Consider the following 25,285-nt stretch of genomic DNA (forward strand, 5'->3'; position numbering starts at 1 on the left):
CTTAAATGGAATCAGTATATCACTAACTGATGAGTAATGATTTCAACTATAAATATAGTGAAATTTCATGAGAAGAATAAGTTAATAATAGTGTCTGATTTTTCGGTGAAATAAAATTCTACTGCCATAATCAGTGGAATATACATAAGACGGACGAGCAAAGTGTGAGTATTCTCACTGAAGATCAGTGAAATATTCACTAATCCTTAGTGAAATTTTATCACTAACGTTTTAATCAATAACGTTTTTAATTAATTCAGTATTATTATATAAGAGGAATAGGAAAATATCAGACACGTGTCTCTTAATTTTTAATTATATATACGATATAAAAAACTTTTATAATAAAAATATATATTAATCAATTATTTATCGGGTTTTGCATCTTTAAACTTGAAAAAGGCTTAAACAAGTTATATGATTATCGCGCCGATATCGATCGATCGCGCTGAATTCGCCGCAGGAGCCCGAGAAGCGAGAACGTTTAAGAGCCGCTATCGGAGACGAATATACGTGAAGGAGAGAGAGAGAGAGAGAGAGAGAGAGAGAGAGAGAGAGAGAGAAGGGATACGGGACCGTAAATCCGTCACCGATCGTCCCATTACCGTAGAAGAGCTTGTACACCGTCTCTACTAAGCGGCATTTAAGCGCGATAGAAAATTATGCTCTCATTGCGAGAGCGCAGGCTCGCGCTCAGAAATCCGGACCGATCGTCAGTCCATATCGCACGGCGTTCGCGCGGGTGATGTACGATTCTGACCCTGAGCGAAAAAGCGAAACCCCCTTACTTCACCAGGATCTCTTGCCCCCTCCCCCCATTGCCATGCCGCTCTGCTTCGCCCTATGCCGCCCGCTCCTCCCCTCCCCCCCTCGTAACCCACCGCGAAGCTCGCTCGCCGGGTGAACGTCGCGTTGAGGAGACGGCGTATACAGCCTCTCCTCCCCCTTTCGCCGCCCCCCCCCCGGTCGCAAAACCCGTAGGATCCAGAAGTGGGGATGGTGATGTGTAGGATCCCAGCAGCGAGTGTATCCGGGTATCGCGCTCGAGAGGGGTGAGCGAGACCTCCCTTCTACACCCCTTCGTCTCCCTCTCCGTCGTCTTCCTGCGCGGGAACCTTCTCGGACCCCCTTCGTCCCCACATTCTCCGTGTTTTTTTTTTTTCCTGCTCCTCTTCCCCCATGCGAGAGAACGACGGGAGTACGAGAGAAAGAGAGAAGATCTAGAGGAGAAGGAGGAATGAGGAAGGGGGGGGGGCCGAGGAGGGGGAGCCGCGGAGACTTATGGAGTACATAATGATGCGCCCCGCGGTATTACGTCGACTTAACGGACGTGTATGCGTGCTTTGCAAGCGATGAAGTCGACGACGTCGAGAAATCTTCGTAGCGGACGGGGAAAGGGGCGCTCGATTACGCTGAAGTATTGAAAGAAGAAAGAAAAGGATTGTACACAAACTGATCATAAATTCGTTCGCTATGATCGAAGAATATAGTTATAATTTTTATATCTATAAGATATTAATGATTTTAATTATATTCGTATTTAATATTCTCTCTTTACTAAATGGAATATATTGACTGTTCCCGCATACAGGATGCTAATTTGATTTAAAATTTCATCCATTTACTAAAATTCTTGACGTATATTGCACGGATACGTAAAGGGAAAAAATGAAGATACATATTCTAATCTTTGTCTTTTTGGATCGAAAGTGTTCGAGGTAGTGTCGAGGCGGTACATTGTCGAGGTAAACCAACGATAAGTGAAAATTATGGGGAAAAAGGCAGCCGAAGGCGAGAGAGAGAGAGAGAGAGAGAGAGAGGGAGATGTGTGACAGGGAGATGTATGAAGCGCATAATGATGCTCAGCGCGGTATTACATCGACTTAATAGGCGTTTCGCAAATAGAAAACCTCGCGCAGTCGGCTCAGTGGCTCTATTCGCTTGGAGATTAATGCGAATGAAAAGCATAGCCTTTTAATACCTAATCAATGTCTGTGCACGCCGCGATAGCTACAAATTTCAAAAAAGAGATAGAAAAATTTTGAGAAAATATACTTTCGTGAAAAAAATGAATTTGTCGAACAAGAGTTTATCTTAATTATAATCAGATACGTCAACTCTTTATTTAACCTTTGTAAAAGTACAATCACGTCTTGCAGTTGTTAAATTGTCAGATATTAAGTCTATAATATATGGATATTTGACATATATCCTTGTCCAGAGAGTGGATAAATGCAAGTATTAATTTAGAATTAAATGTCACGTTCAATATATTCTATGATTGCATTATACATTGTCAGATATTAATAGACATTTATCACAAATTTAAAAATTCTAGGCTCAATCCTCAGATGATCTTTCAGAAATTACAATGTAAACAAGTATAGTATTGGGTGATTGCATAAAAAAGTTCGTGCCCGATTTAAATATAAACTTCCATAGATTATATTTTAGAGATAACACTTTTATTAATCAATTATATAGTCTCCATTCTTTTCTACAATAGTTTTCCAACGATCTATAAGCTTGTCGATTCCATTTTTGAAGAAAGAACTTGGGTTTTCTTGAAAAAAGTTTGTAAGATGGTTTTCGACAGCTTCCTCGGAATTGAGATTCTTGCCATTTAAACTATTCTGCAAAGACCGGAACGGATAAAAATCTGAAGGCGCAATATCTGGAGAATATGGCGGATGCTGCAGAATTTCCCATTGCAACTCCTGCAATTTTTTGCAGCTTATTCCTTTCAGTCAGGAGATGCGGCACCCACGTATCAAGCTTGGAAATGTATCCAAGCTTTTTTAAATGACGAAAAGCGGTTGAATTATCGATGTTCAGCCTCTCAGCAATATCCTCAGTTGTAATCCTTGGGTTTCTTTCCACTAATACCTAAGGCATGCACAATATCATCATCGATGCCAGAAGGCCGTCCAGAGCGGGGTTGATCCTCCATGTTGAAATCACCATTTCGAAATCTGCCAAACCACTTTTTGACTGTTCGGAGAGCAGGAGCGCAGTTCAAATAAACGCTTTGAATATTTTTTTTGCAATCCCAACACTCACGCCTTTCCGAAATTCATATAGCATTACATGCCGCAAATGCACCTTTCGTTCTCCATTTTTAATGATTTCTCTTATGCACAAATGGACTTATCTGAACAATGTCTGACGCTAAATTGACATAAAACAACGTCATCTATTCGGTGTAAGCAACAATTACCACACGAAAACAATAGAACTCCGCCATGCAGCAACTTAATGCCATCTATGAAAATCGGGCACGAACTTACGCAATCATCCAATATAATGTATTGATTGTAAATAAGAAAATTTCACTGGTTACTTTCCACGATTACCAAACATCAACGAGAAACATTTTCTAGCAATTCCAATATTCTACATTTTTTTTTGTATAATTGCAAAAATTACTAATAGCGAAATTCTAAGAGAGCAAGATATTTTGTCAGATTTGCAGATGCAATAAGAATATACAGGGTGTTAGAAAAGTCTGGAAACGGTCAAATATCTCGAAAACGAAACTTTTCCGAGAAAAATGTTTCCAACCAAAGTTGTAGAGCTCTAAGTGGCTCATTATATAATAATATTAGTATGACCTTAAATAGCACCGTCAAGGTCATATAAAAATAACTTTGAATTTTTTAAATGAAATCCCCTATTTTTCATTACATATTCTTGTAGCTTATCTCGAGAACTTTTCAGAACACTATAATAAAGTATTTTTTTTATTAAGTACTTTTTAAGTTATTTTATATTTTAATCTGACATATTTTGATATTGTATATAAAATTAAATATCTCGTAAAATATTTAGTTTTCGATAATCTTACCGTAATACTCTTATGTACAGAATAATGAGACAAATCAATTAGTATAAAAAATAATTGTTTTTAAGAAAATTATTTACAATGTACTTTTTTTTTCCACTAATTGATTTGTCTCATTATTCTATACATAAAAGAATTACGGTAAGATTATCGAAAACTAAATATTTAATTTTTTATATCAAAATGTGTAAAATTAAAATATAAAATAACTCAAAAAGTACTTAGTGAAAGAGAATACTTTATTATAGTATTTTGGAAAGCTCTCGAGATAAGCTACAAGAATATGTAATAAGAAATAGGGGGTTCCATTTAAAAAATTCAAAGTTATTTTTATATGACCTTGACGGTGCTATTTCAGATCATATTAATATTATTATATAATGCGCCACTTAGAGCTCTACAACTTTGGTTTGAAACATTTTTCTCGGAAAATTTTCGTTTTCGAGATATTTGACCGTTTCCAGACTTTTCTAACATCCTGTATATTAGTACAGAAATACTTTTTACTTAATAAAAATATGAAGAGACGAAAGGAAATTATTGTAGAATTATTTGATATGTTCATAATTAAATTACTTTGTTGAAACAATTTTCAGCAAAACAAGTAATTCAATTTTTAATTGATCTCTTTTTTTTTATTAATTACAATTGAATTTTTCGACATGTTTGGAAAATAGCAAAAATTGCTAAAAATAATAGGTATTAATCTGCATTCATCGGGGAAATGCGTCCCGAAATTGGACGCAAATCCAAGACAAGATACGCAATGTCGAGATCGCTCTGGCATTACGGTAGTTTGACCCTTGACACGGAACGATTTGGGGGCAGGCAAACGCAGAATTTCGACGGTGCCGATTGAAGGATCGAACAGACGCACGTTTACGTATGTATGCATTCTCTCTTCCTCTTGTTTTACACTTGCACTCCGCGCATATTATATTTTAGGCTTCATAGTACGATAGAGGAAAAAGGAACAACCTTCCGTTCTATTTCGCGCCCCGGAACGCCCGATAATTTGTATACGTCGCGAAAACCGTGGGAACAAAAGCGCCGATACTTATGTCAGGTAGGTACGCGGCGATCGTTATCTTCGCTATCGAGATACCGTCATAAACTGTCGTGTCTTTTAACGTAGTCGTATTACAGAAATAACGAATTGTCCATCGATATAATGGGATAATAATTTCGCGAGACGATTGTTCGCGAACTTTCGAGCAGTTCGCATTAGAATGTAACGAAATGTGCGTGTGTGTGTGTGTGTGTGCTATTTATTCTTTCTGATTCCTGATTGATACTTAGATACAAGGGTACATGAAATTATGCGATTAAGTATGTGAATATAATTGCCTGTTAATATAATGGCAAGATAATAATGACATCTAATGGTTTAAAATAATTCTATAATAGCAGCTTTATTACGGAGCATTTAATAAAAGTGGTTAAATCGAGAATTATATTCGTTTAAAAATAAAAAAATTTCCCAATCTCACAAAGGAATTTTATGAAGAAAGCTGAGAAAATTATTGTATCGGTTATATAAAATTAATAGCATCATATCACTAAATCAATATTCTTGAATCGTTGTGTTAAAAAAAAAAAAAAAAAAAAAAAAAAAACGTGCCAAATTTTCTTTTTGATTGTTATAATTACGAAAAATTATTTATATTTTATTTATTTTAACCAAAAACAAAATTGATTCGAATACTTAAATTATTAATCATATGACGAAGTGAAGATATATACGCATTCATTCATAAATATTACATCGTGCGAAATAAAAATTGATGGACTTTCAGTCATTATGAAGATGCACGGTACTTCTGAGGGTCCTGTCATCGCTCATGAGAATTTAAAGAGCCGGATAGAGGAAAGAGAAACGCGATATCCCTGCGAAGAAGAAAAAGAAGAGGAATTCGTGTGACGTGGTACGTTGTTGTCCAGTTTACGGTGGCGCCTTTTTGCATTTTTCCGTATGACGCCGGAGTCACGACTTGACCTCCTGCATCTCCCTCTATCTCACCCTCTTTCGACCTCTTACATTTATGTGTTCACTGTTTCTTAACATCCGCGCGTTACAACTATTTTTCTTGCACAATGTCAGACTTACGGTATTAAAAAGAGAGAGAGAGAATATTCCCGAAATATACTTTATTTTATATGCGGTAAAATAATATAAAATAAAAAAAATATATAGATTAATGTATTTAATATTAATTAGAGAGAGAGAGAGAGAGAGAGAGAGAGAGAGAGAATGAGACACGTCGAATGCAAGATTAATACAAATGTGATTCTGAAATTAATATATTTTTCATTTCAAAAGTAGTTAATTTTCATAAATATATTCGTAACTCTTATCCGCGTGTTATTCTTCTCAATTTGGCACAATGTAAATTCAAAAATATCAATGGAAACGGAAAACTTTGTCCGCTAGAAAATGATTAAAAGTTCTCCGATTTGAACCGAACACACTTGACAATTTTATAGGGAATAAAGAAATTAGTTTTGTTTATTCAACTGTCGAGTGCTTAATCCAAATGGGAGAAGAATTTCTAACCATTTCCTCCGAGCGAAGAAACGGAAGTGGCAGGTAAAGGAAAAGGAAGAAGGGCGAGAAATCTCGATGGCGCGACGGGCATCCCGATCGATCGAATAAGCCGTGGAAAATCGTCGCGGCGACCGGCAACGACGAGGGTCGACAGGAACGATCGAGGAGGTGGTGACCAATAAGGTCGCTGGAGAACGGATAAGAGTCGCGGACTTGAAGAACGATGGACCGCCCCTCTTTGCGGCGATAGTGTGGTGAAGCCCGCCAATGGCTACGCTCTTTCTCCTTAATATATGATGCCTGGTCGCCGGCATTATGCTGTGTCCTCGTAATGAAAAAAATTACGTCACTCTGCCGCTTAGGCGTTAGACGGCCGATCAGCGTTACGAGGAGACATGCCATCGCTGGACGTCACTCGATGCCAAGGCGATCTGAATGCCTAAAGGCGCGACATGATCGATTCGATCTGGAGGGAATGTATTGTTTTGGACTTGTTGAGAATTTGTCAGGATTGGGAAAGTTACTTTATAAAAGTAACTCGTTACCGTTACCGTTATTTTTTCTAAAAAGTAACTCGTTACCGTTACAGTTACTAAAAAGTAACGAGTCGTTACAATTTCCGTTACTTTTTTACAATACAAACTAATAAATTATTTTGCATAAGAAAAACTTTTAAAAAATTGTAAACAAGATTTCATTCAAGGTTTATTACAAAATAAATGATTAAATTTTATCGAAATTCTTTATTAATTTTTAATAAAATTTGTTGCTCCATAGTATCATCATTTAAATGCCCTCTTTGTGGTGTTAATACAGAGCCACCGATGCTAAACATTCTTTCTACAGATGCACTGCTTGGTAGAGCTGTATTATATTTAATAAAAAGTTTTTTAAGTTTTGGATAGTCGTTTAACATTTCTATATTACAATTATTTGATTTTAAAAACCGTTGCAATTCTTCTTGTTCAGATTCATTTTGCACCGTTTTTTTGCTCAAAAATGAAAAAATCATCGTGATCGTCAGATTTTCCAGCTTTTGAAGAATTTTCAGTTGATCGGATTCCCAATAAATTCTCCAAGTAATTTTCAGCACGTTTTCTTTTTTCTCCGGTTAACCAGTTTAACTTAAATTTTGGATGTAAACATGCTGCTATTATTAATTCTTTTGTTTCAAATATTGTAAGAAATCTAAAATCGAATATAGTAAATTAAGCGACATTGTTTGTTTTATTGAAATTAATACTTTTGAATCAATAGTTTAAAATAAAATAATATTTTTCAATTAAATCCTTATTTAAAATTAAATAACATATGTATTAATCAAATTAATAAGTTACCTTTTATTTAAACCTTGCTGAATAGCTTCAACTAATGAATGGCAATCTATAATGTCAGATTTATTGAGATTTTCTAATTTTCGTTGCAAGGTACTTAGAACTGGTAGTAAATGAGAGCTCTGCTTTTCCGAAAAGATAAAGCTCTCATTGGATATCGCATGTCGCGTCATCGCACTGGTCTGCAAGAGCCATAAGTTGATCAATCACATTCAAGCATTTTTACAACATAATAAGAATGCTAATTGGTCGATTTGCTTACGGCTTTACGGTTAAGATAAAAATTTTATCACGCACAATAGCAAGAATAATATCTTAAATAAATCAAAAAATTTGAAAAAAGTAACGATAAAAGTAACTGTTAAATTCGTTACTCGTTACCGAAAAATGTAACGAAGTTACTTTTTCCGTTACAAATAAAATTTGTAACGCCATTACCGTTACAGTTACCGAAAAAAAGTAACTGTAACGGTAACGGCGTTACAAGTAACGCGTTACTTCCCAACCCTGGAATTTGTATGTGTATATGGAAATACGTGCGATGAATTACTAATGCGCGCGATTAGAGTGACACGATTACTTCAAATTTTGCGACTCTCTTACGATATGAAAAACTCGGTAAACAAAATTTAAATTTTTTAATAATTCATTAGATACATATCAATTATCTTGTTATTCTTAGCTTTGAGAGTCTCTCGTATATTAAATATATTCCTCAAGATTTTTTCTTCCATGTTTGGCCTCATAAAATTCCCGTCGACGTAAATTCTTGGGAGATTGTGATCGATATCTACAGCCTGGACTTTATTCTGATACAAGGAATGTCATATATTCTCGATACGATAGATCTCCATTTCTATAAGTCTTCCCTGATATTATTATAGATTCGTGATATATATCACAGACTCGCGAAACTACAGATAGATTATAGATTCTTGGTACCGCGCATCTTGACTCTCGCTGCAATGTCATTAATCTTAATCCTATTGATCCTTATCATCTTCGATATCCTAGCGATATCGTCGATTCTTACAATGATATCTGAATCTCTTTCGTAAATTCATCACATATATTAAATTTCTTTGTGTGATTTCTTTAAATCGTATAAATATATTTAAATTGCAAAGGTAAATTTTTACGCACAGAAAGAGACCCTCCTGTTTTTTTTTTCTCATCGCGCGACAAATATTGCGATAGATATTGAGATTCGCTTGATTTTGCCCCGCGGCACGTCAGAATGGATCAGAAACTCGACCGTTTTCACGCCTGAGAAAATCCTTATTGTCTAGGACAGGCTGGTTCGCCTGGAGCGGAAAGTCACGCGAATCGACGCACAAGGAAGAGGAAACGAGAAATCGACTTAATTGCGTACGCCGTTTGGTACCCCTGTACGTACAACAGACTGCGATGAACAATTGATTATTATATTGACTTTTCTTTTCACCTGGATTTTTCTCGCATAAATATTTTTACGTTATATTTAATTTTTAGTACATTCCTAATTCCTAATTGGTTACAAAAATCGATTCTAATAAACGACATACAAATTGTAAAATATCGAAGAAAAATAATACGAAAAGATATGTACCGGATTTTATTTCAAATAATGTTTCGAATCTTTTTGCATCGCAAATTTTATATTTATAATATATATCTATTAAAAAAAAGAACAAAAAAGATTTGGAAAAGGATAGAGATTCACAAAATTTATGTAGATCAATTCCGAGGGGTAGTGGTTATAGTGTACAAAAATTACCCTTGATACGGATTAACCTCAAATTACTTAAGATTATCTTAGATTACCTCAGATTATCTGAGGCTACCTTAAGGGACTACATACACACCTGGCGGTAGGAAAGATAGGGGGAAATTTGAAATTTTTTTTTTATAAAAGAAATTTTTTTATTAAAAGATCCTTAGATCCTTAATGTATATTTGGTAAAATTTTCATTAATAAATATTGAAAAATGTACCGTGGAGACATCTCCTGGAAGCTGTTTGACGATGCGGTGAAATCATTTGTAGCTCCTCCAATTTTTATCTGAAATCAAAAACCAAAAAATCTTCTTAAAGTATATATATAAAGGAAGTTTTTGTCGTAGTCGATTTTTTAAATTGTGATTTTTCGAAGAATCGCGGCCATTTGAATGCAAAGATATAATTTTTAATCTGATACCTTCGCATTTTCAAATGACCGCCATTTTTTGAAAAATCAAAATTTAAAAAATCGGCTACGATAACTTCCTTTTCTTATATACTTTAAGAACATTTTTTTGGCTTTTGATTTCAGATAAAAATTAGAGCAGCTACAATGGTTACCGCTTCGTCGAACAGCTTTCAGGAGATGACGTTTCCACGGGCACATCTTTCAATATTTATTAATGAAAATTTTACCAAATATACATTAAAGGACCTACTTTAAGATGTAGCTACAGATTTCGTAATAAAAAAATTTTTTTATGAAAAAAAAAATTGTCAAATTTCCCCCTATTTTTCCTACCGCTAGGTGTATGTAGCTCCTTAAGAGCCAACTTCACACATAGGTCCTTAAGAATACCTAAAATTACCTACAGATTATTTGATATTATCTTTAGATTACTTAGATTTCCTATTAGGTTATCCAAGATTATTTGAGAATGCTAAAGATTATTTAGAATTACCAAAAATTATATCTTGGATTACCCAAAGTTTCCTTTGGATTGCCGTTGAATTACCTAGCCCTTGTACAAAAATTACCTCAGTGACTAACGTCTCGATTAATTCCTATTGCCGATAATCTGAAAATCGACAAATAATAATTCCGATTGACCGTTAATAGCATTTTTTTTTTTCTGACGAAGAGAGTCATTCAACAGTTGCCTTATACGCGCATGGTGAACGGCGTGCAGATGCATGTCGATCGTGTATGACATAAATATGCATTGCGGGCCGCTATGCGCGTACGAAGCGTTACTAACAGGGCCTTAATTATGAATGAAAATAATACAATCTCGAAACACACTTTCCTCGGCGTCAAGCCATCCGGTTCAACGACTTCTGCCTGATGCTGTGGTAGAAGCGTGCTGTGCGGAAAAATATCGTGCGCGCATGAGAACGAATATGATGTCGATAATCATGGAAGAGAGTGGAGGAGCAATTTGTTCGTACTTCTCTCATTGTTCTCTCGCGCGATGATATCGAAATCGATTTTGGTTCCGATACATTAAATTTTCATCGACTGAGAATTGAATATGGACATCATAATCTCTTTTCACATTTGAATTTTTTAATCTAAGAGAGCCAGAAAGAGAGTCTTGAATTACAATAATAATAAAGTATGCATATTCAAGCTTTCTCTCACTAATAAAAAAACATTTTCTGTCTTTTTCAGATACTCGAGACATATTGGGGATTCTCTTTTCCTAAATTCCATCCTACAATAAATAAATACATAAGTAAAATTTAACGCGCGTCTGCGCACGACGCGTGGCAAAGTCTCCGCTCACTCGTCAAATCTGTCGGAAAATTCGAGGTTCGACGTTATTGCGTAACGGAATGATTTGGTAATCGGTGTCACGTGGATTTGCGTCGGATCGGACCTGCCGCAAATCTCCGCTACGTGACGAATTCCGCAACGAGTGGGTTTTGCCGCGTGTTGCACTCGGACACGTGTGTACATTGTCCCGCACGCGTAGCGCTAAGCTCTTGGCATTAGTTCCCGCGCTTCTACAACCGATGCAGTTTGTTTGCCCCGTGGCGAACAGTGCGTCGCACCTTGTGTCCGCACGAGGACGCGCGAATCGAATGCGTAGTAGCATTGCGTAATACCTCATTAGCGCACGAAAAAATGAGGCGATTTATCGCGATTTACCTGTTTTGCTTTTATAACAACATTCTCGGTTCTTATAATTATGTTCATTACAGATTTCTTTTCACCGAAAATTTTCATCGTCCCAAGTTTTTTTTCTTTCTCTCTCGAGAATATGATAACGGCGAGAGAAGTATTCTCACACACACACACACACAATTATGTTTAAAGAAGATGCTTTTATTATTTTAATCAAGAGAGAGTTGTCCTTGAAGAAGAAGAAGAAGAAAAGAAAAATATTTAATTTAATAATTATTTATAAATTGGCTTTTATCGTGTATTTTTTTAATTATGTTTTCATGAAGGAAACCGAACTCTTATCTTCATGGTTTCGAGATTCAAAGTCGCCCATGCGAGATCACCGTAATTTATTTTGTATTGCGTGCGTACGTATGAAATGCATGTTTCCTCTGTTGCTATTTAATGTTAATTGCACACAGTTATCATTTTAACATACGTTCCGATTATATGAATGTTGTTTGGATTACATTTGCATCGTACATGTGTAAAAAAAAATTCCCGGCGAACTACCTTCTGGCAAGATATTATATATCTACGATTCGACGCTTAATATAGATTACATTGTTGATCTCGTTAATTAATCCCGTTTCGTATCTCCGTAATATAATTTATCAAATGATCACGGTGCAAAAGTGCCATCGCAATTGTCGATAAAATCCGCATCTATCGCGCGATGACATTTTTGTTAATATATATTTTTAGATATCTCTTGGGCTTATCGCGACGCACGTGCCTAGGACTATAATTATGTGTATCCTTCTCGTAATATCGGCTTGCCACGAGTTTCGTTATGGTTTCGAGAGATTATTGTTATCGTTGTTTCGATGACTGTACCCAAGTATCGCTTCGTTCAAGGCCGCGCGCAAAAAGTTTTTTTTTTTATACAAGATACACACGTGTCGATCTTTTACGTGCGAAATACATTGTGGAAAATCGTGTAAAAATACAGTTTGCATTAAATACCAGAAAGTAAGATGCCTCTCGATCCGCGTATCGCGTTATTTTATCATAAAATATTCTCTAGCATCTGGAGAAAAAATATGATTGAGAAATACGATTAAAAAAAAAAAAAAAAAAAGTTTATTTTATTAAAAATAAACAAATAGCGTAATCGTATAAAATAACATATTTCCTTATATGGTATATAATATATGTCTCCTTTAATTATATATATAATCTTTATTTGAATATACAATATATATATTCTACTTCGAGATATTACATTTGATATTTTAACACGTTTGTGCTTTAAACCTAAATCGAGGACTGTATATATAACAGAGTTTGCCAAAACATTTACTCTTGCTTCCTCTGTTTCCTTTCCGTATGAATTCCTGTATCGCCTCTTTAACAAAAATTCAAAACGCTGTGGTTCAATATTTAATAAAATAATTCGGATCAAGTCATGCCAAGACACATGAACTCTCGGCACGATTACGATAACTGTGGCCCCCTATTTGAAAAGTCGTTTCTGAAGACATTTTTCACGAGGAACGCGGGAAAAATAGTAAAAAAAATTTCCCACCAATAGTTTTCGAGATGTATCACTTTAAAGTATTGGACATGATAATAAAACGTTACAAAACGGACCCAATGACCTTGACCTTAACACATGTTGCGAAGATCACTGTCGCGAGTATCTTCTTGATATATTTTTTCAAAATATAGACATTTTTTTGTTAAAATTTGTTTAATTTTTTTATTTATTTTAATTTCCTCGCTTCGCATTGTAAAGTATATGCGTGGACGCAGTGGGTTCCGCCCCCCCTACGGGCGGACTCCACTTCCGAAAGATATAACCTAACCCAAACCTATTTCTGATTTAAAACTAAAATTTGGTTTGGGTTACGTTATATAACCCAAACCAAATTTTCGTTTCGAATTAAACTTTAACTTTAAATATCTCAAAAATTATAAGAGACCGCCGATTAAGTTATAAGGAAAAGTTACTCAGGATCATAATCTTGACAATATATATCAAGGTCAACACCGTTGGGTCCGTTTTTATAAAGTTTTATTATCATGTCCAATACTTTAAAGTGATATATCTCGAAAACTATTGGTCGGAAATTTTTTTTACTATTTTTCCCGTGTTCCTCGTCAAAAATGTCTTCAGAAACGACCTTTCAAATAGGGGGCCACAGTTATCGTAATCACCCCGAACTCTCCGCCACGCGAGCGTGACTCTATTGAAAATTCTCGTTTTCGTCGTATATCCTCTCCGGAGGGAGAGCAACAAGTGAGCAAACATCCGTGCAACGGATCCTCGACTCCGCGCAAATCGGCGTCTTGCGATCGAACTAATCGAGCAGCAACGCGACCCAAAGCTGCCAGCGGGAATGGCAGGAATGCCGTGACACGCGTACGACCGCTAAAAGACGAAGCCTGGATCAATGGAGCGTGACTGCGTCGGGTCCTACGAAAGTGAGACGAAGATATAATGGCCGAACAGAAGAAAGGAGAGAATGAAGCTGGCAGCTATTTTCGATGGATCGACTTTTTTATCCGATCGCAGAAATATCGAAGCGCGGAGATCGTCTAGATTCTCTAGATTGAAAATGAAATGCTTGTGACGAGAATATAGAGAAATATATAATCGAATGATTTAAAATAAAAAAAGATTAGGAAATTCATTCAAAATCGATAAAGAGAAATAATAATTAAAAAAAAAAAAAAAAAACCAAGTTGTGTCTTTTTGAAAATGAGAAATATTCTTGCGAAATTCTTAGTAATTATATTACGCAATTGCGTCTACATAAAATTATTATATATATATATGTCGAATTTCCTACTTAATTTTTATTGAAATATTTGACCATTAATTTAGTACAGCGAAAAATAAAATCATGATCGTTACGCGAGCTGTCGGTTGGCATGCTGATGCGGATGAAAATCTGCTGATTCTGCAATAACATTCCGTATAAAGACTAACAATAATATGGGACGATGACGGCATGGAATAAAATTACCTGATGTAAAACTATACTTACATTTTTTAATATTTCTATTGCATCATAAAATAGCTTTAAATCTGCTTTTGGTAAATTTTATCTTCTCATCAAATTGTGTAAGAGATGTAACTTACACGATACATAACTAATAAATTATATAAAATATGATATTGATTTTAAAGAGTAAAGTTTTTCTCGTTCAAATCAATTCACTCATCTTTTTGTGGTCACATTAATATTTAAAAATCTTAATTTCGTTCAAATCACGTATTAAATGTATTTAACGTATTAATCGATAATATTTTCTTCGAGGATATATACTCGGTCATTTTGTTCTAGAATTTTTTAACCGTTCGTCGACGATAAGTATTTCCTCGTACGTGATACATTAGATCGCTTTTACGAGAGTACGGTGCATTTTTATGCCAAAGCCCGCCGATAATCGGGCTATTCCGATTCAAAGGTAACTCTCTTAGGCGTTTCTTCTTCTTCTTTTTTTTTTCATTTGCTTTCGCGTAATACAAGCGCATTCTGCGAATTGTCGGGGCCACGTCAGAATGACTCGTCGACTGATGAATTGCATTGTGGCGAGCGCTAATTGAAGACGCGTGATTAAGACAGGGAATTTGTACGCTTTAGAATTTGTACTCGCAATTAGGCAAAAAGTTTCATCGCAATCAAAACTCGCGTAAAATGCGATAGAAATAGACATAAAGACTATCAAGTGTCGATAATAGCGTCGTGAAAAAAATTTTTATATTTATTTATGAAATGTGTTCGTAGAAATCACAAAAAAAAAAAATCGAAATAAATATCCTCGTTAAGTTAGCAACCCCACCATAATAAATTAAAATAAAACATATGCCAAAATTGAATGCTATTTAGGTGCTAATTTGGTGCTGCATTCCTAATTTTAGTACTCGAAACATTTAGCTGAAATTCGCGTTGTAAAGTGGAGGTGCTAGCTTTCATGAAGCTAGCACCACCATTATTAAATACTTGCAGAAAATCAAAAAATAAATATATCGGAATTAAGTGCTTTTTAAGTGCTTTTAAGAACAATTAACAAAAATTAGTTATCTACAATATTATAATTTAAAAGATATCAGCTAACAAAGACAGAATAGGTATAAAAATAAAGTATTTTAAAAAATCGAGATAAAGGATCGATTCTGGCCTTGAAATATTCCCTGATTTTAGTGCACACAAAATATATAAAATTAGATCTTGGTGCTAAGTCCTTGTCGCGAAAAATTCATACTTAAACTGCCGAATGACTAAACTAACAATTAATGAATTCTTTCTCTTCTGCCGATCCGAGATGCGAATGATTTCATGAAAGACAAAGAAAATGATATCTCAAAAAATGAATCATGTATCAATGAATTCATAACAAGATGAATCTTATCAGTGTATATTAGAATCACATGAAAAAACTCACTACAAATTCACTACATTAACAAAGAGCTTGAAATATAAAAGAAAAATAATACGGTCATTATGCAGTCTTACAACTAGAAATGTGGCAGCACGTACCGTGTCAGAAAATTTAGGAAGACGCTAAACTTTCTTGTGGTTTTAATTTTAAAAACCGTAAACTGATTAGTAATGGACAATCAAGATATGCAAATGGTGCCTGTAAATGTAGTTCTATCATCAGATGCAAAATTAATAATTCGGATAAGGAGGAAATAAGCGGAATAATAAATACAGATTATATAATTCTGAAATATTACGTACCGTAAAACATGAAATGATATAGAAAAATTATATTCATAAAAATCTTGTACTTTATTTTCATTAATTTAGTTATTCGGTAGGTTAAGTATGAATTTTTCGCGACAAGGACTGAGCACCAAGATCTAATTTTATATATTTTGTGAGCACTAAAATCAGGGAATATTTTAAGGCCAGAACTGATGCTTTATCACAATTTTTTAAAGTACTTTATAATCTTGTTAGTTTAGTCATTCGGTAGTTTAAGTATGAATTTTTCGCGACAAGGACTGAGCACCAAGATCTAATTTTATATATTTTGTGAGCATTAAAATCAGGGAATATTTCAAGGCCAGAACCGATCCTTTATCTCGATTTTTTAAAGTACTTTATTTTTATACCTATTCTGTCTTTGTTAGCTGATATCTTCTAAATTATAATAGATAATTAAATTTTGTTAATTGTTCTTAAAAACACTTAAAAAGCACTTAATTCTGATATGTTTATTTTTTGATTTTGTACAAGTATTTAATAATGGGGATTCTAGCTTCATGAAAGCTAGCACCTCCACTTTACAACGCAAATTCCAGCTAAATAGTTGGAGCACTAAAATTAGGAATACAGCACCAAATTAGCACCTAAATAGCACTTAATTTTGGCATGTTTTATTTTAATTTATTGTGGTGGGAGTACCAACTTAAGGAGGGTAAATTAAATACGTATTTATAATAAATTGATCAAGTATGTAAATTTTCAAGAAAATTGCAAGAAAATATTTTGCAAAAAGATATTCATTATACATATCGAAATACGATTGACCGAGAGAAAGAGAAGAGAGATAGAGAGAGACAAAGTAACGGTGGATGTAGCTTTTTTACCTCCGTCTTTTCGATTGCTGGGTCTCCGTGTGGGCCTGTTGGATGTGATGAGGCGATAAGTCAGACCCGTAAGACAGAAGTTGACTTCCGGCGGCGGGGCAGGCGGACGGGGGTGGCGGTGGCGGGCCCAATTGATAGCCCACCGTAGCGGAGGGAGCCGCGTAGTGCGAGGGGCCCGGTCCAGGGCCCAGACCGACCCCGTAGCCCGCGCTTCCCGCCGACCCGCCCCCGTACATGCCGCTGCTGCTACCGGGATACTCTATTTTGATGGTGGGTGTGTATATATTCCGATCCAACCACTCGATTATATCGATAAAACGTATCACACTCTTTTGAGAAGTCACCGTTGAGTCACCGAAAAACTAACTCGTTGTTCCGAGATTACTCGTCGATACACTATCGTAGTTTAACGTACGTATCACTTTGGTTTATCGTTATCGAGTTGCTCTCTTAAATTATCGATACGTTACCTCGTCGTCTTGTTGCTCCGAGATAATCCGCTCATGCACTCTTATATCTCTTCATAGAATAATTTGTACGTTCGCGTCCAGGTGTTAATCAGTTACTTTAAAAAATATCTCGTCGTCTTATTGTGTCAAGATTAAGTACCGATACACTTTTGCACTTCTAATGATATTTTCTACGTTATAATTCACTTTATTCGTTTTGCTTTTTTCGTTTTCATACAAAGAGAATTTGTATCTAGACATTTTTTTTCTCATTAATAATTTGTTAAAGTCTTCAAAGTAGCTAAACACAAGCTAAGAACACACGTCTCTTCTAATCCTGATTGCGTGAAAATATTGACGATAAAACGCGATTTTCATCCACATTCCTTTATCGCAACCTGTCATTTTGTAGTTCGGTTTTCGATGAAATGGAAAAAAAATCTTGATGGTTTAATAGCTCGGATGTACGATTTCAAGATTCCTGATATAGAAATTTCGACTATGTTGCGTTCGCCTTCCACCGAATTATCTTGTCATCTCGTTACCTGGAGCAAGATGTAGATCTACGGGACAAGCGGGATTCTCTTCAACGTTACTTGGGGATTCTTCAGAGTTTCGAAGGCCTTTTTGTATCTGAATTCTACTCACGTACGCTCGTGTACTTGACCAATCTCAAAAAAGAGCGAAATATATCTTAATAATTTATATTTCGATCAACAGTTATCCGTTTATTTATGTACGCTCTTGGTAAATTCGTTCATATTAACATGATAATTAATGCGAGAGATGTTTATTGCGTATTCTGTCTTACTGATAATATATAATAAACTTTTTGTACTTGTGTGCGAGTGAAATTCTCTATTAGATTTTAATCATTTGCACTGCGCGCGCGCATGCCTGGTTCCAAAATAATATCAAGCTGTCTTTCAACGAAAATATAGATAAGCGAAAACGCTTTATCTGGATTTGCCCTATATTTCCCGGAATTGTCTTTATCTCGAGCTTTCCGATTTGTCCCTCTTCTTGATATACGCATAAAAATTCAATTCTATACACTCTATTAAATTTTTTCAATTACTCCACTTGACTTTTCTGTCGTGTTCTGCTGGTCTCCGATGGCTCGATTAAAGGGGCCAAAAAAGAAAGTACGGAGAAGCAAAATGTGTTACGGAAATGTGCGTACGATTTTGATTTTGGAAAGCGTCGGATCGGCCACTTTGACGAGAGGCAAACTCTATTCTATTCGTTTGCCAACAAGAGCATGTTAACATTCTATTAATAACTATCGTTGCTTTTTCTTTCCCGGTATCAGTCTCGGGGAAGAGTCTCGGCTTATAAGTCCCCGCGAAAATGTCACGAGATCCTCGTCGGACCGCCGTCACAATCACGCCGAATTTTGCAGGCTCCTTTCATCGCACTGTCGCGCATAATCAAGAGGAAAATCGCGCTAATCCTTCCTTCGCTTCGTTTCGTCAAAGCGACGGCCATCGCTGAAGCGTCGCGATCACTTATATCCTGAAAAACTCGATGCAAAGTCGTTTGATCGAGCGCACGGCGTGTTAAGCGAAGCGAATTACCACTCTATTTTAAACGAAATGACTACGAACGAATTAATGTTTTGTGTAATCGAAGATAAGTCTTCAAGTGCTGTAATTTTATAGGATTCGTCTCTGCGAGTTTTTATTCGGAAATATTTTATTAATCTGCTTCGTTTTCCCTAAAAACGTCATATTATGCGCCTTTAGAATAAAGTTTTAGTCGATCAGGAGAATCAGGAGAATACCGATCTTAATACGAATCTTTGTCACATTGAAAATCACATGATCGTCGATAACAATAATTATTCGTCTTCGAAACGTCTAGTTTATGTTATTAGACGTCGAAAGTTCGCGTTACGTTTCTTCCACCGTGAAACGAACTCGTCGTTCGTTCTAAATCAACTCGGCCGAGCACGCAAATCAAGGAATACGTCGAGGTCCCGCGTGCAAAATCGCGCCGCAATATTCACCAGCGCGATATTGCCGCGAAGAAAGAGAAAATATCTCCCTCTGAAAATATCTTCAACGATGAAATTTATCGTATTGTAATAAAATCACACTAGGAACACGTGTCTTTCTCGTTGGTCTAAAGTTCAATGTCCGATGACCAAAAATGCAGGAAAACTAATTTTTCTTTAGAAAATAGCTACTAAGATCTTCATTATGATGGTAGATGTATAGGTTGAGAGGCTCCCCGTTTTTTAAAAATCATAAAAAATGTCTGTTATAAAATTGATTATAAAAATCAAATTATTCGATAAAAATTTTTGTATTTTTTTAGCGCGACAAGCCCCACCAAGGATTTAATTTCTGGTATCGGTATAATTGACATATTGATATCCGTCTAAGAAAATCGAATCAATCGATTCGATTATTTCTTCAGTTATATTTATTGAAATTCTCCGACTGTTCGATTGTTATCCTCGAAGATCATCAATGTATTTAATTCACTGAGAACGAGATCACTCGACGACACATGCGTTGCGGAAGCAGTCCGGAAGTGTCAAATTTCTTTGCGCCAAAATCCTCGTCGCGACGTGCTCGCGGATAATGACGCGTGATCGTCGGCGGCGCGGTCTCGATCACAATCGATGAAGATTGTCGACGCTGGCGACGCGGATTGACGCGGAAGCACGTTTCACGGACGTACGTACGGGATGGACGGACAGACGGACGGACGGACGGACGGACGGACGGATGGATGGATGGATGGATGGATGGATGGGTCGCCGACTAGCCACCACCCACAACTCGCCAGTGACTGATTCCACCATAGCCGCATAATGTGCTGCTGCGGTATACCCCGGTAAGGACTATCACTTCTCCCACCAGAGAGCCCCGGGACAGCCACCGTTGCGAAGCACGACTTTTAACCGGGATGCATTGCACCGCTCGCTCGCTCGCTCGCGACGGGGGACAAGATCGGGGACGGAGAACCCTTCGCTTTTTAAGGGAAGCGTCATTTTCCTTTTTCATTCGAAAGAAAATTCTGGTTTGCGCTCTTAATTCTTCTCTTTCTCTTTTAAAAATTTTGGTTTTCTTATTGTAGATGAAAATGAAAAATCTTCTAATTTTTCATACTTATCTGTATAAAATATTAATATACATATATTAAAGTAACATATAGTACGAAGTATAATTTTTCATTCCAATGCATCGCGCTCGTTCTACGAGTCTCTTTATGAATAAAGAGGACAAAATTGAGAACCAGAATCACTTCTTAATATTCCAAACGACTGCGCTCTAAATTCGATGCAGGAAAAACAGTTATATAGGCGTTCGATATATATTTGTCTTTTGAAAATCTTTTAACACACTTTTACATGGCCCACAATAATATATTATTCTTTAATTATTTCTAAATTCCTCATTTACTTATAAACTCTTAGAAAGCTTTTATGTACATGCGAGTATAAACGATACAATAAAATGAAGAAAAATAAATGAATATTAAAAAATAAATATGCGTAAGTGGTAATAGAATGTAGAGCGATTATCGCGCCGAAACAATCATGCCGGCTGGGCCCGATAAATCGGAAATTTTCACGCTATAAAGGGGGTCGCGCGCGAGAGCGTGTTAACACAATGTGTGCGCGGTTGACATTTGCGCCTGCTTCGCGTGCCGAAGCTGCGCGGTAGAAAAGCATTTTCGAGAAAGAGAGACCCGTGTGTGTGTGTGTGTGTGTGCCGCCGAGTAAAAGTAACGACGGCGCTTATACGCGATAACGAAACGTTTTCTTGAGCGATGTCGCAACGCGACTGCTCTCGCCGCGGACGTATATTAACCGAGCAACAGAGTATTGTAAAGCCGGGGTAGCGCGGAGAATTGCCTACCGTTGTTATATATATATATATATATATATATATGTATGTGTGTGTGTGTGTGTGTGTGTGTGTGTGTGTGTGTGTGTGTGTGTGTGTGTGGCGAACGCCGTAACTGATCCCGGCGCTGCATCATTTCTCGGAACTGCGTCAATCAAGCGCGACACCAAGTTCGCCGTGCATGTCAACTGCATGGCGAAATTTCACTCCGATCGTTAACACCGAAGCGGCTATAATATTTTCGTCACCAAATGCCTTCCCGAGCGATCTTTTTTTTTTTCGCTCTCTTTCATATCTCAGGACTTGATATTCATGACGATATAGCGTTTACGCGATATATTTTATATCAAAAATTTATATGAATATTTTTATTAATATATATATAAATATTTTCTTTTTATTTATATATTAGGTGTACAACTTTGCTTCCGCCGTTTTCCTATAGATGGCTTTAGCGGTAAGTAGTGGTCGAAATAAATAGATCATAGACGTCATGCGATAAACTTGGGCATCTGTCAACATAACCCCATAGAAACATTAGTCGATTTGTGTCTGCGTCATAAAGTTATTCTCGATTGAAAATGTCAGTTTACGAGCCAAACTCTCGTCATTTGCGGGAGGTTTTAATTTTCTACTTCAATATGAAGAAATCTGCGGCGGAGGCTCATCGAATGCTCTCAAATACTTATGGTGAAGCCGCTTATTAGTGAAAGAAAGTGTCGTGAGTGGTTTGAACGCTTCAAGAACGGTGATTTTCACGTCGAAGACCGGCATAGCGGTGGAAGAGAGAAGGTTTTCGAAGATGCAGAATTGGAGGCGTTACTTAATGAAGACTCGAGTCAAAGTCAAAAAGAGGAAGAAAGTAGTGGCCAGCGATGGACAATACTTTGAATCATAAATATAGAACCAGTTTTTTACAATAAAGCCTCGAATTTCGGAAAAAAACGGCGGAAGCAAAGTTGTACACCTAATATATATATATATATATATATATATATATAAATGTTTATATATTTAATATATAAATTTTATACATATTTAATATATAAATTTTATATATATATATATGTATATATATATATATATATATATACATATATATATATATAAAATTTATATATTAAATATGTATAAAATTTATATATTAAATATATAAACATTTTTATTATTCATATAGATGAAAATAATAATTATATATTGTGAGCTAATTTTCTCTCACATGTAGAGAAAAGTAGTCCCATTTTAAATCAAATTTAAATCAAATTTTTATACGATAAGCTTATGTTATTAGCTCAAAATGTCAAAGTTTTCACAATTTGCATATGCGTGACCAATATTAAAATATCATACATTGATATATATATATATAAAATCTAAATGTATAAATTATGCTTGATATGAAAATCATTTCAATGCAAGAATTAAGTATACATGCTGCTCTGATAACTTACCCTATGTGGGCAGCACTTCGCTTCTGTGCCATTTTGCTCGGGTCACTCCCTGTACAGAAAAAGATACACACATGAGCGTTACATATGATAAGAAACTTTCTCTCATAAAACTTAATTTAATTATATAAAATGGCCTAATATTTATATATGAACCAACGATTGAGAAAATTTATGAAAAGCTTAAGATCTTTTCATTTTACTTAAATTTCTTTTATCAATGGAATACGTATCTGTAATTCTTTGAATAACGTTTGTCTTATATAATTTGTTATTCGAAGATTTATACCTTATTAATATATATATTTATACTAATATTAATAATAATTGCAGAGGTAGATATAATCATGATTATTGATGCAACTAGGACCGATTACATCAATATTGAATGATTTTAATCATGGATATTAAATATGATAATTACAACATTTCTTTCTCTTCTTCTTCTCTTTTCATCTATATTAAAATTATAGTTGTGAGTTAAAAAAGAAGATTCTTCTCGCTCACATTTTATGACCCATCGCTGCAACAAATTCTTACCATTAACTCATGCTAACCCCAATAACTAAGTTTTTATTCGATATAATTATTAAAAAATAGCCAAAAAATCATTATTTCAATTTGCTGGAAAAGAAAAATGTATTCTTCATTATATCACGTTCTAACACGTGCACTCTGTAATAATAGGTAAACTGCATAGTAATTTATCTAGAATTTAGACCATTAATAGAGGTCTCATCCGAATTGTGTGCGCGTGTGTACGGCGAGCATAGTTGTAGGGAAAGTTATAGGGAGGTAAAGTTATTCTCGAGTTTTCCGTGGGAGAAGCAGCGTTTTTTCCGATCATGAGGCGATCGTTGATTCGGTCGCTGAGACCGGAAAAGCGACCGCGGACCAACGTTAAAGCGACGGCAACAAAACTCAAGAGGCTTTGGTTTACCTGGTATAGAATGGGCGATCGTGGATACCGTGAACATTCAGTCGGAATTTTCAGTTGCCACGGTGCGATGGAAAAACGAGTGGCGCGGGACACGAGCGGATATCGACGCGAGCGTACAGCGGTTTCCACACTCAGCACCGACATCAAAACTGGGTGTTTACACTCAGCAGGCGCGCCATTTTGGAGTTTCGACTCGGCTCCTGGCTTTTATTTTCGCACACGGGACCTACGGGAGCGCCGCGAGCCGCGAGACTTGACGAAGATCGCGCGGGCTGTCATCTGTTGGCGGGGCGGCGTAAACTAATAGCGAATGATTCGTTGATACGTCAGAAATCTACGTATATCTAGGTACGATGATCGGAAAAATCCGGATCAATCCATATATCAGTTTGTAAAATTTTCGATTATTCAGGTTGGAAAAAATTATCCCTGGGTTTCATTCTACGATTGATGCGAAATATCTCGTCTTTCTGTAACATCAAAGATGCGAATTGTCAGACGTTTATTTTGGTTGAAATGGATAAAAAATATATATATATATCCAGAGTTTTCATTGGTCACTACGCGATCGTAATAGACATGTGATCATACGTAAGCTTCTTTATTACAGTAAACTTTTTTTATCGCGCTATTCAGTGATGCGTACATATCGAACGACGATCCTCTGGCAATTGACAGTATCGGGATAATGAACTGGTCGAAAGTGTAGGATCTCGATTCCTCGGGATCGCGCGAGGCCGATGAGGCCAACGAGGCCAATGAGGGCAATGAGCCGAACCGCGAACACCAAACCGAATCCTCGTCGTCGTCGCTCTCATGTAAACACGCCCATCGTAAGCACGGAACTCGGCGCTGATCGCGCGACGCCTAGCGCCCCGCCGGTAATACCTGCGTCTGGCCGGAGCGATATCCCACTACGCCACTTCCGTTAACTCGCTGCTGAGCAAAATGGACGCCTTTGTGTCTGTTTTCTTCGCATTCCCAGTATAAATACGGATTACGGGACGACGCAGCGGCTGCGAGGCGGCGATGTTTGCGCGACGCCGCGTGAAACGCGTGTGAGGGCAGTGTCGTGTACGCGAGTCGTGCCCGTGAGCCGTCGTCACCGACGTGGATACGCGTCCAACCAAGTAGGCCAACCGTGTAGCCAGCCCCCGTGGATGACAATTGAGCGAGCATCGCCCGGGCGACGGTGTACCCGCGACGGGCAAACGCCACGCCGATCGCCGCGACGTGGTGCCTGAGGATCCCGCCGGTGGCCACGAGCGACGCGAAACGGCGCCCGGCCTCCCGCCAAAACCGCCAGTCGCGGACAGCGTGACGGAGGACAGGAGCGATCGGCGACGTAAATAGTCCGGGTGACACGGAGCTGTCGCGCTCCCCCCCCTCGCGCCGCCTCCACGACGGCACTTTACCGCGAGCGAGTTCTAGTACTCTGCGTTGATACCACTGCTT

General features: G+C 36.8%; 1 protein-coding gene across 10 annotated transcripts in view; it reads right to left on the reverse strand.

Annotated features, from left to right (window-relative positions):
* Tgo (Aryl hydrocarbon receptor nuclear translocator homolog tgo) overlaps positions 1–24,676 on the reverse strand; it is a 48,525-nt gene extending 23,849 nt beyond the window's left edge. For 3 of the 10 annotated variants that reach the window (XM_070315018.1, XM_070315019.1, XM_070315023.1), the window contains exon 1: positions 17,134–20,405. In XM_070315018.1, the coding sequence (XP_070171119.1) occupies positions 17,134–17,369 (236 nt within the window). In that variant the 5' untranslated portion in view covers positions 17,370–20,405. Of the gene's footprint in view, positions 1–17,133; positions 20,407–22,893; positions 22,943–23,830; positions 24,301–24,476 lie in introns of those variants that run through there. The other 7 variants (XM_070315026.1, XM_070315025.1, XM_070315022.1 and 4 more) reach the window with 5 other exon arrangements.
* Positions 24,677–25,285: the final 609 nt, after the last annotated feature.

Source organism: Polyergus mexicanus, unplaced genomic scaffold (genome assembly GCF_030449975.1).
Source record: "Polyergus mexicanus isolate NDT 795.1 unplaced genomic scaffold, iyPolMexi1.0 SCAF_95, whole genome shotgun sequence".
Taxonomy (NCBI): domain Eukaryota; kingdom Metazoa; phylum Arthropoda; class Insecta; order Hymenoptera; family Formicidae; genus Polyergus; species Polyergus mexicanus.